This window comes from Anolis sagrei, chromosome 3 (genome assembly GCF_037176765.1).
Source record: "Anolis sagrei isolate rAnoSag1 chromosome 3, rAnoSag1.mat, whole genome shotgun sequence".
NCBI classification, from domain to species: Eukaryota; Metazoa; Chordata; class Lepidosauria; order Squamata; family Dactyloidae; genus Anolis; species Anolis sagrei.
In genome coordinates, this window is record NC_090023.1 from 273735325 (window position 1) to 273751356 (window position 16032).

The 16032-nt window shown below is 48.0% G+C and overlaps 1 protein-coding gene across 4 annotated transcripts in view; it reads left to right on the forward strand.

The window, feature by feature from the left end:
- The first annotated feature begins 243 nt into the window (after positions 1–243).
- Positions 244–16032, forward strand: part of OPA1 (OPA1 mitochondrial dynamin like GTPase) — a 107889-nt gene continuing 92100 nt past the window's right edge. For 2 of the 4 annotated variants that reach the window (XM_067466182.1, XM_067466181.1), the window contains exons 1-4: positions 245–358; positions 5512–5827; positions 10333–10429; positions 14846–14953. In XM_067466182.1, the coding sequence (XP_067322283.1) occupies positions 327–358; positions 5512–5827; positions 10333–10429; positions 14846–14953 (553 nt within the window). In that variant the 5' untranslated portion in view covers positions 245–326. Of the gene's footprint in view, positions 359–5511; positions 5828–10332; positions 10430–14845; positions 14954–16032 lie in introns of all 4 variants that reach the window. The other 2 variants (XM_067466180.1, XM_067466183.1) reach the window with 2 other exon arrangements.

Sequence of the window (16032 nt, forward strand, 5' to 3'; positions counted from 1 at the left end):
AGGCTGGATGGGCATCTGTCAGGGGTGCTTTGAATGCAATATTCCTGCTTCTTGGCAGAATGGGGTTGGACAGGATGATGGCCCAGGAGGTCTCTTCCAAGTCTTTGATTCTCTATGATTCTATGAGAGGTTCCGCTCTTGACTTTCCTATCTCTATGAGCCACGCAGGATGCGCTCCACTTCCTCCCCAGAAGCGGAAGTCGCCGGAGCGTTTGGGGCACCGGACCGGAAGTGGCGGCTGATCTCTGCTCAGGGCCGGCCCGGAAGGAGTGCGGTGGCGGAAGAGGGCGAAGGAGGAGGCGCAGGAGGGCCAGGAGGGCGGCGAGATGTGGCGGGCGCCGGCGGGAGCGGCGGCCTGGTCAGTACAGCACTTTCCCCCGCCGCTCCCCGCTTGGTCCCCCAAGGCCTACCGCGTTCCGGCCCGGCCTGAGGCGCGGCCTGCGGTTGCCTTCGCTCCCCAGGCAGGGCGGGCTGGCGGGCAGGGCGGGCTTCTCTCGTGGCCAGGCTTCCGGGGCCTTGCTCAGCCTCAGCGTGGGCAGATGGAGACACTCCCCCCGTGTTTGGATGGTGGAGCCAAGCAGGAAGGGAACCCCTGGCGTGACAGAAGAGCAGGCCTCAGGGGGCAAAGAAGCCAGGGCGGGACGAGGCTGGTGGCCCTCCAGATGAGTTAGAACAGGGGCCTCCCTCCCTCCCTCCCTCTCTCAGGCATGGCTCAACTTGGGCCCTCCTTCCCTCCATCTCTCCAGGTGTTTTGGACTCCAACTCCCACAATTCCTCACAGCCTCAGGCCTTTTCCTCTTTCCCCTCAGCCACTGAAAGGAAAGGGGAAAGGAAGAGGCCCCAGGAATTCTGGGAGTTGCACTCATAGATATTGACAAGCTGGGATGTGTCCAGAGGAGGGCGACTAAAATGATCAAGGGTCTGGAGAACAAGCCCTATGAGGAGCGGCTTAAGGAGCTGGGCATGTTTAGCCTGAAGAAGAGAAGGCTGAGAGGAGATATGATGAGGGCCATGTATCAATATATGAGAGGAAACCACAGGGAGGAGGGAGCAGATCAAGGGTCTGGAGAACAAGCCCTATGAGGAGCGGCTTAGGGAACTGGGCATGTTTAGCCTGAAGAAGAGAAGGCTGAGAGGAGATATGATGAGGGCCATGGATAAATATGTGAGGGGAAGCCACAGGGAGGAGGAGGAGGGAGCAAGGTTGTTTTCTGCTTCCCTGGAGACTAGGACGCAATGGAGCAATGGCTTCAAACTACAAGAGAGGAGATTCCATCTGAACATTAGGAAGAACTTCCTGGCTGTGAGAGCCGTTCAGCAGTGGAACTCTCTGCCCCGGAGGGAGTGTGGTGGAGGCTCCTTCTTTGGAAGCTTTTAAGCAGAGGCTGGGTGGCCATCTGTCAGGGGTGATTTGAATGCAATATTCCTTCTTCTTGGCAGAATGGGGTTGGACTGGATGATGGCCCAGGAGGTCTCTTCCAACTCTTGGATTCTATGATTCTATGAAATGCAGGTCTGCTGCCCATGTCTCTCTCTCTCTCTCTCTCTCTCTCTCTCCGTGGAGCTGCCCTTCAGAAAAGGCGCCTCCTCTCCACAGGAACGCTTTGGGCCTCGTGGGGAAGGGTGCCCCTCTTCGGGAGGATTCCCCCCCCCACTTCCTGTCCCTGTGAGAAGGGGATTTTGCAAAATGTAGGTTTGTATTGTCGAAGGCTTCCATGGCCAGAATCACTGGGTTGTTGTAGGTTTTTTCGGGCTATATGGCCATGGTCTAGAGCTTGTTGTTCATTCGTTCAGTCGTCTCCGACTCTCCGTGACCTCATGGACCAGCCCACGCCAGAGCTCCCTGTCGGCCGTCACCACCCCCAGCTCCTTCAAGGTCAATCCACTCACTTCAAGGATGCCGTCCATCCACCTTGCCCTTGGTCGGCCCCTCTTCCTTTTGCCTTCCACTTTCCTCAGCACCATTCCCTTCTCTAGGCTTTGCTGCCTTCTCATGATGTGGCCAAAGGACTTCCGCTTTGTCTCTAGTCTCCTTCCCTCCAGTGAGCAGTCGGGCTTTATTTCCTGGAGGATGGACTAGTTGGATCTTCTCGCAGTCCAAGGCACTCTCAGCACTTTCCTCCAACACCACAGCTCAAAAGCATCTCTCTTCCTTCGCTCAGCCTTCCCGAAGGTCCAGCTCTCACATCCGTAGGTGACTACAGGGAAGACCATGGCTTGGACTAGGCAATGGATCTTTGTTGCCAGTCTGATGTCTCTACTCTTGACTATTTTATCGAGACTGGACATTGCTCTCCTCCCAAGAAGGAAGCGTCTTCTGATTTCCTGGCCACAGTCTGCGTCTGCAGTAATCTTTGCGCCTAGAAATACAAACCCTGTCCCGGCCTCCACATTTTCTCCCTCTATTTCCCAGTTGTCAATCATTCTTGTTGCCATAATCTTGATTTTTTTGACGTTTAGCTGCAACCCGGCTTTTGCGCTTTCTTCTTTCACCTTGATGAGAAGGCTCCTCAGCTCCTCCTCACTTTCGGCCATCAGAGTGGTGTCATCTGCATATCTGAGGTTGCGAATGTTTCTTCCAGCCATTTTCACCCCAGCTTTGCATTCCTCAAGCCCCGCACATCCTCGCATGATGTGTTCTGCATACAAGTTAAAAAGGTTGGGTGAGAGGATGCAGCCTTGCCGTACGCCTTTCCCAATCCGGAACAACAGACTGGTTCAAGATTGGGTTCGAGATTGGTCTAGAGCAGGGGTCCTCAAACTAAGGCCGGGGGTCTGGATATGGCCCACCAAGGTCATTTACCCGGCCCTCACTCAGGGTCAATCTAAGTCTAACTACTTGAAAGCACCCAATAACAACAATCCTATCTCATCAGCCAAAAGCAGGCCCACACTTCCCATTGAAATACTAATAAATTTATAATTGTTAAAATTGTTCATTTGAATTATTGTATTGTTTTTAAGTGGTTTTTGCATTACAAATAAAATATGTGCAGTGTGCATAGGAATTCATGTTATTTTCAAATTATAATCCGGCCCTCTAATAGTTTGAGGGACTGTGACCTGGCCCTCTGTTTAAAATGTTTGAGGAACCCTGGTCTAGAAGCATTCTCTCCTGACATTTCGCCTGCATCTATGGCAAGCATCCTCAGAGGTAGTGAGGTCTGTTGGAACTAGGAAAAAGAGTTTATATATCTGTGGAATGATGACCAGGTGGGACAAAGGACTGTCTGCTGGAGCTAGGTGTGAAGGTTTCAACTGACCACCTTCATTAGCATTTGAAGGCCTGGCTGAGCCTGGGGGAATCGTTTGTTGAGAGGTGTTAAGATGTGCCTGGTTGTTTCCTCTCTGCTGTTTTGCTGTTGTAATTTTAGAGTTTTTTAATACTGGGAGCCAGATGTTGTTCCTTTTCGTGGTTTCCTCCTTTTTTCTGTTGAAATTGTCCACCTGCTTCTTGTGGATTTCAATGGCTTCTCTGTGTAGCCTGACAGGGTGGTTGTGAGAGTGGTCCAGCATTTCTGTGTTCTCAAATAATATGCTGTGTCCAGGTTGGTTCATCAGGTGGCCTTTCATGTTCCTTGATTCATGTTTGGGCAATGCTGCTGCGTTTGGGGTCCCTATGTAGACTTGTCCACAGCTGCATGGGATACGGTAGACTCCTGCAGAGCTGAGAGGATCCCTCTACATAGGGACCACCAAACGCAGCAACATTGCCCAAACACGAATCAAGGAACCTGAAAGGCACTGTAGACTCCTTCAACCAGAGAAGTCAGCCATAGCAGAGCACCTGAGGAACCAACCAGGACACAGCATAAACCACTCTCACCACCACCATGTCAGACTACACAGAGAAGCCATTGAAATCCACAGGAAGCATGTGGACAATCTCAACAGAAAGGAGGAAACCATGAAGATGAGCAAAATCTGGCTCCCAGTATTAAAATACTCTAAAATTACAACAGCACAAAAACAGAGATGAAACAACCAGGCACATCTTAACACCTCTCAACAAAAGATTCCCCCAGGCTCAACCAGGCCTTCAAATGCTAATAAAAGTGGTCAGTTGAAACATTCACACCTAGCTCCAGCAGACAAGAGTCCTTTGTCCCACCCTGGACATTATTCCACAGATATATAAACCCTTAGAAAATGCCTCTAGAACATGGCCACAGTCATCAAGACCAGTTCCATGTTCAAAGTGCTGCTACACTCACTAGCCAAAGGCCTGGTTCCATAACCATGATTTTAGTTTTTTCCTGAAGGAAAGGAGGGAGGATGCCGATCTAATCTCGTTGGGGAGCGAATTCCACAAGCGGGGGGTTACCACCAAGAAGGTCCTGTTCTTTGTCCCCACCAGACACGTTTGCAAAGCCGGTGGGACTGAGAGCAGGGCCTCCCCAGCCGATTTTAGACTACGAGGTGGAACATATATCTGTTGTGTATCCCTGTGTAACTTGCTCAAAGGGTGGCAAGTTGAAAAAGTTTAAGAAGCCCTGCTCTAGAGCGTTTTGAGCAGAAGGGAGCTGTCCAGCATCTTTTTAGGCGATGTGCAGAAAGGGAGACTTGACCACCTCCCTAAGCATTTGGTTCCACGGCAGTAATGGAGTTGCCTTCAAGAGGTGTCTTCTCATGTTGGGTCAGAATCTGCCCTCTTGTGGTTTAACACCCTTAGACCTAGTCATCCCTCCAAGGCAACAGAGGACTGGCCTCCCGCTTCCTTTCTGGGGCGGCCCTTGAGGGTGTCAAGAGGGCCATCCTGAATTGAGCAGAAACGGGGGAGGCATTGGGGGCTCACACAACACCCTTTAAGAAAGCGCAGTTGCAGGCGCAACCGTTTCACTTGTGGAACTCCACCTCTGCAGCTGTGGCTGAATATGGAAATCACATGATGCCCAAAAACCCTTGCTTTGCTCAGGGTTTTCATGGCAGCTGCAAGCATGGAGGGATCTTCCTTGTGCATAATTTTTATTTATTTATTTCATTCACTTATACCCCGCCCTTCTCACCCCGAGGGGGACTCAGGGCGGCTTATAGGGAGGGCACAATTAGATGCCCAATCACACAACAAGTAATCCAAAAATATAACAATTCAGCAGTTAGATTAAAACATCAATACATAATAAAATCCTAAATCCTAAAACAATCTCATGTCAGAGTCCATATATCAGAGTCCATACATCCGTTCTATTCCGTTTGTCCTTGTCTATCGCCAGGTCCTTGAGTTAGTTGTCAGAGTGACCAAAAGCTTGGTCCCACATCCAGGTCTTTAGTTTTTTCCTAAATGCTAGAAGGGAAGTCGCCGATCTGATCTCCCCGGGGAGTGAGTTCCACAGGCGGGGGGGCCGCCACTGAGAAGGCCCTGCTCCTCGTCCCCGCCAGCCTCACTTGTGACAGACCAATGGGGTGCCAGCCAGCTTTGTTAGTCTTTTTTGGCATAAAATGGGCAAAGGGCAGGAGGGAATGAGAGAAAGAAACCTGTGCTCATAGACCTTCTCTCTTCTTCTCCTTCAGCCTCATCTGTCGAAACCTCACAAATGGGGTCCATGGAGCGAGAGGGAAGCCGCTGCTGCAGAAACTGCACCTCGTTTCCCGGAATATCCACCATTCCCGCCACCCCGTGTCCAGATTTCAGAGGCCCCCATTGCGGACCTCAACGCAGCCCTTCTCCTCCCTCGGCCGCCTCCCTTTGCGTGGCACCCGGCTCCTCGTGAAGTATGGCTCCCCGCCCCACAGGACCTTCTGGCTGGGCAGAGTGGCCGCAAGGCTCCTGAAGCTGCGATACATCCTCCTTGGCTCCGCCGTGGGAGGGGGCTACACAGCCAAAAAGGTACCCACCGAGGCAGGCAGTTCTTCCTTTGTCCTTGGCTTGTTTGTGAAATTGGGAGAGCCTGGAGTGGTCATCTGAGGAAGTGAAGGATTTGATGCTGGAGGAGAGAGAGGGCACGCCACTCTCTTGCTTTGCTCAGGGTTTTCATTTATTTATTTCTGCTGCTTATACCCCGCCCTTCTCACCCCCGAGGGGGGACTCAGGGCGACTTACAAAAAGAAGGCACAATTCGATGCCCTTATCCAAATACATACAAATATAAAAACAATTATTATTATTATTATTATTATTATTATTAACTTTATTTGTACCCCGCTAGCATCTCCCGCAGGACTCGATGCGGCTTACACAGGCCGGAGCCACAGAACACAATACCACAAAACATAACACAATAATAGACAAGCAGATCAAAAACAATTAAGCAAAATAACAGCAATAAACTACAGCAAGACACAATTAAAACTTGTTCGGCTGGTGCAATGGGGTACAGGGTTAAAATGCTGAAATGGCAGGAGGAACATGGATTAAAAGGTGCGGTGTGCAGTAACAATGGTTGTGCTAAAGTGCTTCTAGGACTTGGAATGGGGGATTCCTAATCTGGGAAGGCACATCGGAACAGCCAGGTTTTTAGGTTCCTTCTGAAAACTGCTAAAGTGGGGGCCTGTCAGAGATCTTTTGGAAGGGCGTTCCAAAGTCGGGGGGCCGCCACAGAGAAGGCCCTGTCCCGTGTCCCCACCAAGCGCGCTTGCGACGTGGGTGGGATCACAAGCAGGGCCTCCCCAGATGATCGGAGTGAGCGTGTGGGTTCGTAGATGGAGATGCGGTCACGCAGGTAGGGTGGTCCCAAACCGTTCAGGGCTTTGTAGGTAAGCACCTGCACCTTGAATTGAATTACAATAGTTAAACAATTAACAGATTGAAAACATCAATATATAGCACAATAGCACATCAATAAACAGTCTCATGGTCAGTGTTTCGCGTTCCATAGGTCCAATAGGTTTCTTCATTATTTGCCCATCATTATGGTCTTTCTTTTTAGCTGCCAGAGTTTCCAAAAGCATGGTCCCACATCCAAGTTTTCAGCTTTTTCCTGAATGAGAGAAGGGAAGTCGCTGATCTGATCTCCCCGGGGAGTGAGTTCCACAGGTGGGGGGCCACCACCGAGAAGGCCCTGCTCCTCGTCCCCACCAGTCTCACTTGTGATAAAGGCGGGGTCGAGAGCAGGGCCTCCCCAGAAGATCTTAGACTCCGAGGTGGGACGTAGAGGGAGATCCGTTCGGACAGATACACTGGGCCGGAACCGTATAGGGTTTTGTAGGTCAAAACCAGCACCTTGAATTGTGCTCGGAATTGGATCGGCAGCCAGTGGAGCTGGCATAACAGGGGGTGGTATGCTCCCTGTACGCCGCTCCGGTGAGCAATCTGGCTGCCTCCCGTTGGACTAGTTGAAGTTTCCGAGCAGTCTTCAAAGGCAACCCCACGTAGAGTGCGTTGCAGTAATCCAACCGGGATGTGACAAGAGCGTGGACCACCGTGGCCAGATCCGACTTCCCAAGGTACGGGCGCAGCTGGCGCACAAGTTTTAATTGTGCGAAAGCTCTCCCGGCCACCGCTGAGACCAGATTCATTCATGGCCAGATTCATTCAGAGGGGATTGGACAACATTCCTCCCTCAGAGGTTGAGCAAAGGTGACTTGCTAATGGCCGCTCAGGGAGTTTCCATGTGGATTCTTGAACTTCTAGCACAAAACCCAAGTCACTAGGCCATGTTGTCTCCCCAAAATATTTATTCACAGCCAGGGTAGGGTTGCCAACATTGCCTTTGGAAAAAGTAACTTGGTCTCCCCAAAATTGTAATGACCTTTTCTGCCAAAGTTGATGGCCTCCTCCCCATTTTAAAAACGGTTTTGGGGTCACTGCTCTCGCCTGTCTGTTTCTCACAGACTTTGACATGGAGTGTGTGCCTCTACGCCAGTGGTCCCCATCCTTCCTAATGCTGTGACCCCTTAATACAGTTCCTCATGTTGTGGTGACCCCCAACCATAACATTATTTTTGTTACTACATCATAGCTGTCATTTTGCTACTGTTATGAATCGTAATGTAAATATCTGATATGCAGGGTGTATTTTCAAATCCCAAATACCTGATACACCCAAATTTGAATGCTGGTGGGGTTGGGGGTGATTGATTTTGTCATTTGGGAATGTTGGAGGTGCTGGGATTTATAGTTCACCTAAAATCAAAGAGCCTTCTGAACTCCAGCAATGATGGAATTGAATCAAACTTCGCACATAGAATTCCCATGACCAAGAGAAAATACTTTGGGGGTGGGGGGGGGGGGTCTGGTGGACATTGAGTTTTTGGAGTTGTAGTTCACCTACACCCAGAGAACACTGTGGACTCAAACAAAGGTGGATCTGGACCAAACTTGGCATGGATACTCAATATGCCCAAATGTGAACACTGCTGGAGTTTGGGGAAAATAGACCTTGACATTTGGGAGTTGTAGTGGTTGGGATTTATAGTTCACCCACAATGAAATAGCATTCTGAACCCCACCAATGACAGAATTGGACCAAACTTCCCACACAGAACCCCCATGAGCAGCAGAAAATACTATGTTTTCTGATGGTCTTTGGCGACCCCGCTAACACCCCCTTGCGACTCCCAAAGGGGTCCCGACCCCCAGGTTGAGAAACACTGTTCTACGTTGTTAGATTAATGCAGTTTGATTGCTGGAACTCAGTAGTATGGAGTCATTGGAGGTGTAGTTTTACAAGGTATTTGGCCTTCTTTGCCCAAGAATGTTGCTGCTTCTCCAAGTTACGACTGCCAGGATTCCATCACATTAAGCCATGGCGGTTAAAGTGGTGTCCAACTGCATTAATCCAACAGTGTTGATGCGCCCGCAGACATTGTTATGGGGTTCCACCAGACAGCGCAGCTTCACCCATCGCTGAAGAGTGGAAAGGGAATGCCTTTGGGAAACATCAGCCCTTTATTTTATTTATTTATTTAGTATATAGTATATTTCTGTACCGCCCCTCTCAGCCTTCCGGCGACTTGAGGCGGTTTACAAGGCAAGAATTCAATGCCACCAAGGACACAGTTACAACATACAATATGAAAACATCAACAACAATAAAATCAAACATTATAATGAAGCAGACTTCAATTGATATTCATTAAAACATTGTCCGGTTCCGTCATATAGTTACTCCGTTATTATATCCGTTACTCAGTATTCGCAAATGCCTGCTCAAATAGCCGTGTCTTAAGATTCTTCCGGAATGATAGGAGCGAGGAAGCTGATCTAATCTCCCTAAGAAGGGCATTCCATAGCTGAGGGCCCACCACTGAGAAGGCCCTGTCTCTCTTTCCCGCCAACCGTACTTGTGACGATGGCGGGACCGAGAGCAGGGCCTCTCCAGATGATCTTAAAGTCCTTGCAAGTTCAAAAGGGGAGATTGTATGTTGTCTTTTGATAATGTTATATGATTATTGTGTATGTTCTTTTTTAATTGCTTGTATTGGCCACGGTAGTCCACGCTCTGGTTACATCCCGTCTTGACTACTGCAACGCTCTCTACGTGGGGTTGCCTTTGAAGACAGCCCGGAAGCTCCAATTAGTCCAACGGGCGGCAGCCATGATACTAACAGGAGCGGGGCGCAGGGAGCATACAACTCCTCTGCTGCACCAGCTCCACTGGCTGCCGATCTGCTACCGGGCTCAATTCAAAGTGCTGGCGTTGGCCTTTAAAGCCCTAAACGGTTCTGGCCCAACTTATCTATCCGAACGTATCTCAGCCTATCAGCCCACCAGGACCCTAAGATCTTCTGGGGAGACACTGCTCTCTATCCCGCCGGCTTCACAAGTGCGGCTGGCGGGAACGAGAGACAGGGCCTTTTCTGTGGTGGCCCCTCGGCTTTGGAACACCCTCCCCATAGAGGTACGATCAGCCTCCTCACTGATGGTGTTTCGGAATAGATTGAAGACATGGATGTTTAAACAAGCATTCGGTTAATCCGTTGCAACGAATTTTGATGACTAAAGGATTGGTAATCATGGACGATGAATTTTGGATTGCGATTCCAGTTACGAGATGCATGGGATTATTATTGGTGGCCCAATAATTTGTATTGTATATGTGTTTTATGCTTTTAAACTGAATACTGTTTTTTAAGTGTTGTAAACCGCAATGAGTCGCCGACTTAGGCTGAGATATTAGCGGTATACAAGCGCATAAATAATAATAATAATAATAATATTGTTGTGTTTGGGCTCGGCCTCATGTAATCCGCACCGAGTCCCTTGGGGAGATGGTAGCGGGGTATAAATAAAGTGTTGTTGTTATTATTATTATTATTATTATTTGTTTAGACAGATAAGTTGGGTCAGAACCATTAGGGCTTTGTTCCTGCCTCACAGGAACTGCCTCTATGGTTCTGTGATATTTCCATATTGCAAAAAGCTTGATGACGCCTCTCTGCTTCTGACCGTAGACATATGACCAGTGGAAGGACATGTTGCCCGATCTTGGCGAGTACAAGTGGATTGTGCCCGACTTTATCTGGGACCTCGACGAATACGTGGACTTTGGTAGGCACTTGGCTTTTGTTGTGTCTTTTTCTTTCCCCCTTGAATGCTGAGTTTGTGTGGAACTTGGATGTCAACAATACAGCTATGCATGCATCACTGGAAATTGATCTTTTTCTCTGAAAAGGTTTGGAACATTTTTCTGGAAGATTATTATTATTATTATTATTAACTTTATTTGTACCCCGCTAGCATCTCCCGAAGGACTCGATGCGGCTTACACAGGCCCAAGCCTCAGAACACAATACAATAGAAACATAACACAACAATAAACAAAGCAAATCAAAACAATTAAGCAAAATAACCACAATGGCAATACATCAATACATCAAGACACTATTAAAACTGGTTCGGCCGGCGCAATGGGGTACAGGGTTAAAAGTGCTGAGATGGCAGGAGGAACGTAGGATTAAAAGTGCGGTGTGCAGCAACATTGGTTGTACTAAAGTGCTTCTAGGACTTGGGATGGGGATTCCTAATCTGCGAAGGCACATCGGAACAGCCACGTTTTTAGGTTCCTTCTGAAAACTGCTAGAGTAGGGGCCTGACGAAGCTCTTTTGGGAGGGCGTTCCAAAGTCGGGGGGCCGCCACAGAGAAGGCCCTGTCCCGTGTCCCCACCAAGCACGCTTGCGACGTAGGTGGGATCACGAGCAGGGCCTCCCCAGATGACCGGAGCGAGCGTGTGGGTTCGTAGATGGAGATGCGGTCACGCAGGTAGGATGGTCCCAAACTGTTCAGGGCTTTGTAGGTGAGCACCTGCACCTTGAATTGGGCTCGGAAAATAAATAAAGATAGAAAGTTTGTTTTGGCTGCGTGAAGTGCCTTAGAACTTTGACTCAGAACTTGCCTGTCCCAAATGTGGATTTTGTGTGCGTAATGCATGTTGGCAAACAGAGCCCTGGTGCTCATCAGAACAGTCTTCGCAATGCAGAAGCACTCTGCTCTTCTAAGGCACGAAAGCAACGCCTGTTAGCAGAAGGTTTCGAAGACAATGTCCACTGGAATTAAAGAGAGAGAGAGAGAGATTTCTGTACAAAAGGCCAAGGCCCCATCTCCCCTGACTTCAAACGGCAGCCGCCACACAACAGTATTTCACCCTCCAGGCCTCACACTGCTTCCAGGATTCCCTATGTGATCATCTGCCCTGGGAAACCGCTTTCTTCCATACGGGTTGAAACTGTGTTAAATGGTCAGGGCAGACAGGAACTCAAACAGGCCTGGGCAAACTTCAGCCCTCTCTCCGGGTGTTTTGGACTCCCAGCTCCTGGTAGGCTGCTAGGAATTGTGGGAAGTCCAAAACACCCGGAGGGAGGGCTGCAGTTTGCCCATGTGGTTTTAGGGCCTTAACACTGGGCCCCAAATATTTTTAATTTTAATTTTTATATTGTTTGCTAGTGTTTTAATTGTGTTTTATGATTCTTTAATGATTGTAATTGTTTTGGCATCAAATTGTTGCCGATTGTTAACCGCTCTGAGTCCCCCTTGGGCTGAGAGGGACAGCATATAGATGTAATAAATCTATATAAATAAAAATGTAATGTTCATTTGTGGGATTAACATAACTCAAAAAACACTAGACGAATTGACACGAAATTTGGACACAACACACCTAACAGTCCAACGAGTGTCCATCACCCATAAAGACACACACACACACACAAAACCCCAGCGGAACAGACTTAAAAACTCAAAAAATACACCATATATACATACACACATACACTCATATACATATGCATGTGCACACATTCATACACACACATACACAAATACACACATATACACACATACATACACATGCACACACATATACATATCCACATACATACATATATACACACAAATATGCATATAGACATGCACACACATATACACAATAGGCATGTACACATATAAATACACAAATATATGCATACATACACACACACACACATATGCAAATACACATATATACACAAATATATATACACACCTATACACAATATGCATGTACACATATAAATACACAAATATATATATACTAGCTGTGCCCTGCCACACGTTGCTGTGGCCTATAGTAAAACTTATCAAAGTTGAGGTAGAGATCTGGACTATTATGAAAGAGAGGTCCCTACCTATGCCTTCCCCCTTTTCCTCCCCCTTTCTCTCCTTTCTTCCTTCTCTCCCTCTTTCTTTCTTTCCTTCTTTCACTACTTGGTTTCATCCTTCTCTCTTTCCTTCATTCCCTCCCCCTTCCTTCCTTTGCCTTTCTTCCCTCCCTGTTTGCTTCCTTCTTTCTCTTTTTATTTCCTTTTATTTCACCACCATCATAACAATAACAATCATGCAATGCATTGCCTCCGGGACCTGACACCTCTCCCATTCCCCCTAAAAGGGTCTCAGAGGAACAATAGCATAATAATAATAATAGAAATAACAACCTTTACCCGCCACGTGTTGCTGTGGCCAATCTTCCCTCTTTCTCTCCTTCTTTCCCTCCTTCCTTCCTTCCTTCCTTCCTTCCTTCCTTCCTTCCCATCTTTCCTTCTCCTCTTCTTTCTCTATCTCTTTCCTTCCTTCCCCCTTTTTCTTTCTCTTCTGCTGTCTCTCTTTTCTTTCCTTCCATCTTTCCTTTTCTTTCCTTTTCTTCTTCCTCTAACTTTCCTTCCTTCCCCCTTTTTCTTTACCTCCCTTTCTCTTTCTTCCTTCTTTCCTTCCTTCCTGTCTTTCCTAGATTTTGACAGGGCGGGAAGGGGCAGGGTGGGGTTTGGAGGTGGCGTGAAGTAAAAGGAGGTAAGATTGGGGCAGGGGAGTGATGGAGCGTGGGGTTGCGTGTGTGTGTGCGGCAGCGGGGGGAGTGATGGAGCGTGGGGTTGCGTGTGTGTGTGCGGCGGCGGGGGGAGTGGGGTTGCGTGTGTGTGCGGCGGTGGGGGGAGTGATGGAGCGTGGGGTTGCGTGTGTGTGTGTGTGGCGGCGGGGGAGTGGGGTTGCGTGTGTGTATGCGGCGGCGGGGGGAGTGATGGAGCGTGGGGTTGCGTGTGTGTGTGCGGCAGGGTGTGTGTGTGTGGGAAGCGGCGCAGCGGGGCTTGGAGTGGGCATGGTTTCCGCAGAGGGAACGTTGGCCGGAAGGCCATGTGCGCGCGCCAGGGAACTTGCGGCTGGGCGCCAATGCGCATGCTCAGTTGTTTTGCCGTTTTGTGAGTGTGTTGTTGTGTTGTTTTTCATTTTGAGTAGATATGTTTGTACCTTGTGGGTTGTGTTATGGGCATGGGAATTTTGGTTAAGTTTCGTTGGGGTTTTTTTGAGTTTTGTTGTTTTGCCGTTTTGTGAGTGTGTTGCTGTGTTGTTTTTCATTTTGAGTAGATATGTTTGTACCTTGTGGGTTGTGTTATGGGCACGGGAATTTTGGTTAAGTTTCGTTGGGGGATTTTTGAATTTTGTTGTTTTACCATTTTGTGAGTGTGTTGTGTTGTTTTTCATTTTGAGTAGATATGTTTGTACCTTGTGGGTTGTGTTATGGGCACGGGGATTTTGGTTAAGTTTCGTTGGGGGATTTTTGAGTTTTGTTGTTTTGCCGTTTTGTGAGTGTGTTGCTGTGTTGTTTTTCATTTTGAGTAGATATGTTTGTACCTTGTGGGTTGTGTTATGGGCACGGGGATTTTAGTTAAGTTTCGTTGGGGGATTTTTGAGTTTTGTTGTTTTGCCATTTTGTGAGTGTGTTGTTGTGTTGTTTTTCATTTTGAGTAGATATGCTTGTACCTTGTGGGTTGTGTTATGGGCACGGGGATTTTGGTTAAGTTTCGTTGGGGGATTTTTGAGTTTTGTTGTTTTGCCGTTTTGTGAGTGTGTTGTTGTGTTGTTTTTCATTTTGAGTAGATATGTTTGTACCTTGTGGGTTGTGTTATGGGCATGGGAATTTTGGTTAAGTTTCGTTGGGGGGGTTTTGAGTTTTGTTTCCTCGTTGGATGCCTCTAACAAATTTATATATATAGATATATATACACACACACACATACATACACACATGCAAACACACATATATAGACAAATATACACATGCATACACATATACACACACAAAACATATATACACAGACTGGGCCACAGCAATGCATGCCAGGGGATGGCTAGTCTATATAAATAAAAATGTCATGTTCGTTTGTGGGATTAACCTAACTCAAAAACCACTGGACGAATTGACACCAAATTTGGACACAAGACACATATCAGACCAATGAGTCACCATATAACACAAAACCACATATATACACGCAAACACACATATACACAAATATACACACACAAAACACATATACATAGACTGGGCCACAGGAACACATGGCAAGGGATGGCTAGTAAATAAATAATAAGTAATACTTCTGCCCCAAAACCCAGAAGTAACGTGTGCCCCTCCCTCCCCCTCTTTTTTCCCCTCCCAGAAAAACTCAAGAACGCCCTCCCTGACTCGGAAGACCTGGCTAAGCTGATGCCTGACTTCGACAAGATCGGAGAGAGCTTCAGTTCCCTGACGGGCCTTTTCACGCCAGGTAAGGACACGTTTCGGAAACTGGAGAGGAATGGCCTCCTGTGTTAATCTGAAAGGCATCTCATTCCTCCCACAGTAAGGTAAGTGAGATGCTTTTGGGGGGGGGGGGGCGCTTTGGTGCCAATGTGTGGAGGCAGGAATAATACCTAACAGCTGTCGTATGTCGTGCTCCTTGTGCTCTCTCTCTACAGTGTTCCCTCGCTACTTTGCGGTTTGCTTTCCGCGGACTCGCTGTTTTGCGGGTTTTTGCCTCCCAGTTTATGAATGGTTGCCATTGCCCGGAGCAGGGTTCTAATCCTGCCTCCTGGCAACGATGGAGTGTGGGAGGGGGTTTCATCCTCCCTTTCGGGAGAGAGGCAGCCAATCAAGAGAGATTGCAAAGCAAAGATAGCTAGCCAAAAAAACCCCCCAAGGTGTGCGGTGCCTTTACATCTCTTCTCACTTCTGCCTCACCCTTGGAATGCTATATACATATATGGCGACCCTACTTGGTGGATTTTCACTTTTCGCGGGTGGTCCTGGAATGTAACACCCGCGATAAGAGAGGGAACACTGTATTTCTCTCTTTATTTATTTACTTACAGTATTTATATATTCTGCCCTTCTCACCCGGCAGGGGACTCAGGGCAGATTACAATGTACACGTACATGGCAAACATTCAATGCCATAGACACACAACATAGATAGACAGACGCAGAGGCTATTTAACATTCCAGCTTTTTCATGAGGGTATTCTGGCCACCGGGGGAGCTGTCCCTTCACCAACCATTTGTGACACTGATGAAGTACTTCCTCATTCTTTGCATGCTTGCTGGAGATTTCTGTGGCCTTGTAAATTAGTTAAATTTGCCTCCCCGCATAAACAATACCTAAATTTCCTACTTGACATATGCAACTGTCTTTCGGGCTGCAGAGGTCGACAGCAAGCTACACAAATTGGTCAGAAGCTCACTCTGACCTGGGCTGGCTTTGAACTCATGACCTTTCAGTCAGTAGTGATCTTAATGCAGCTGACTCCCAGCCAGCTGCGCCACAGTCCCGGTTTTCTTCTTGGGAGGGCTTGGGTCCTGCAGGTCCTG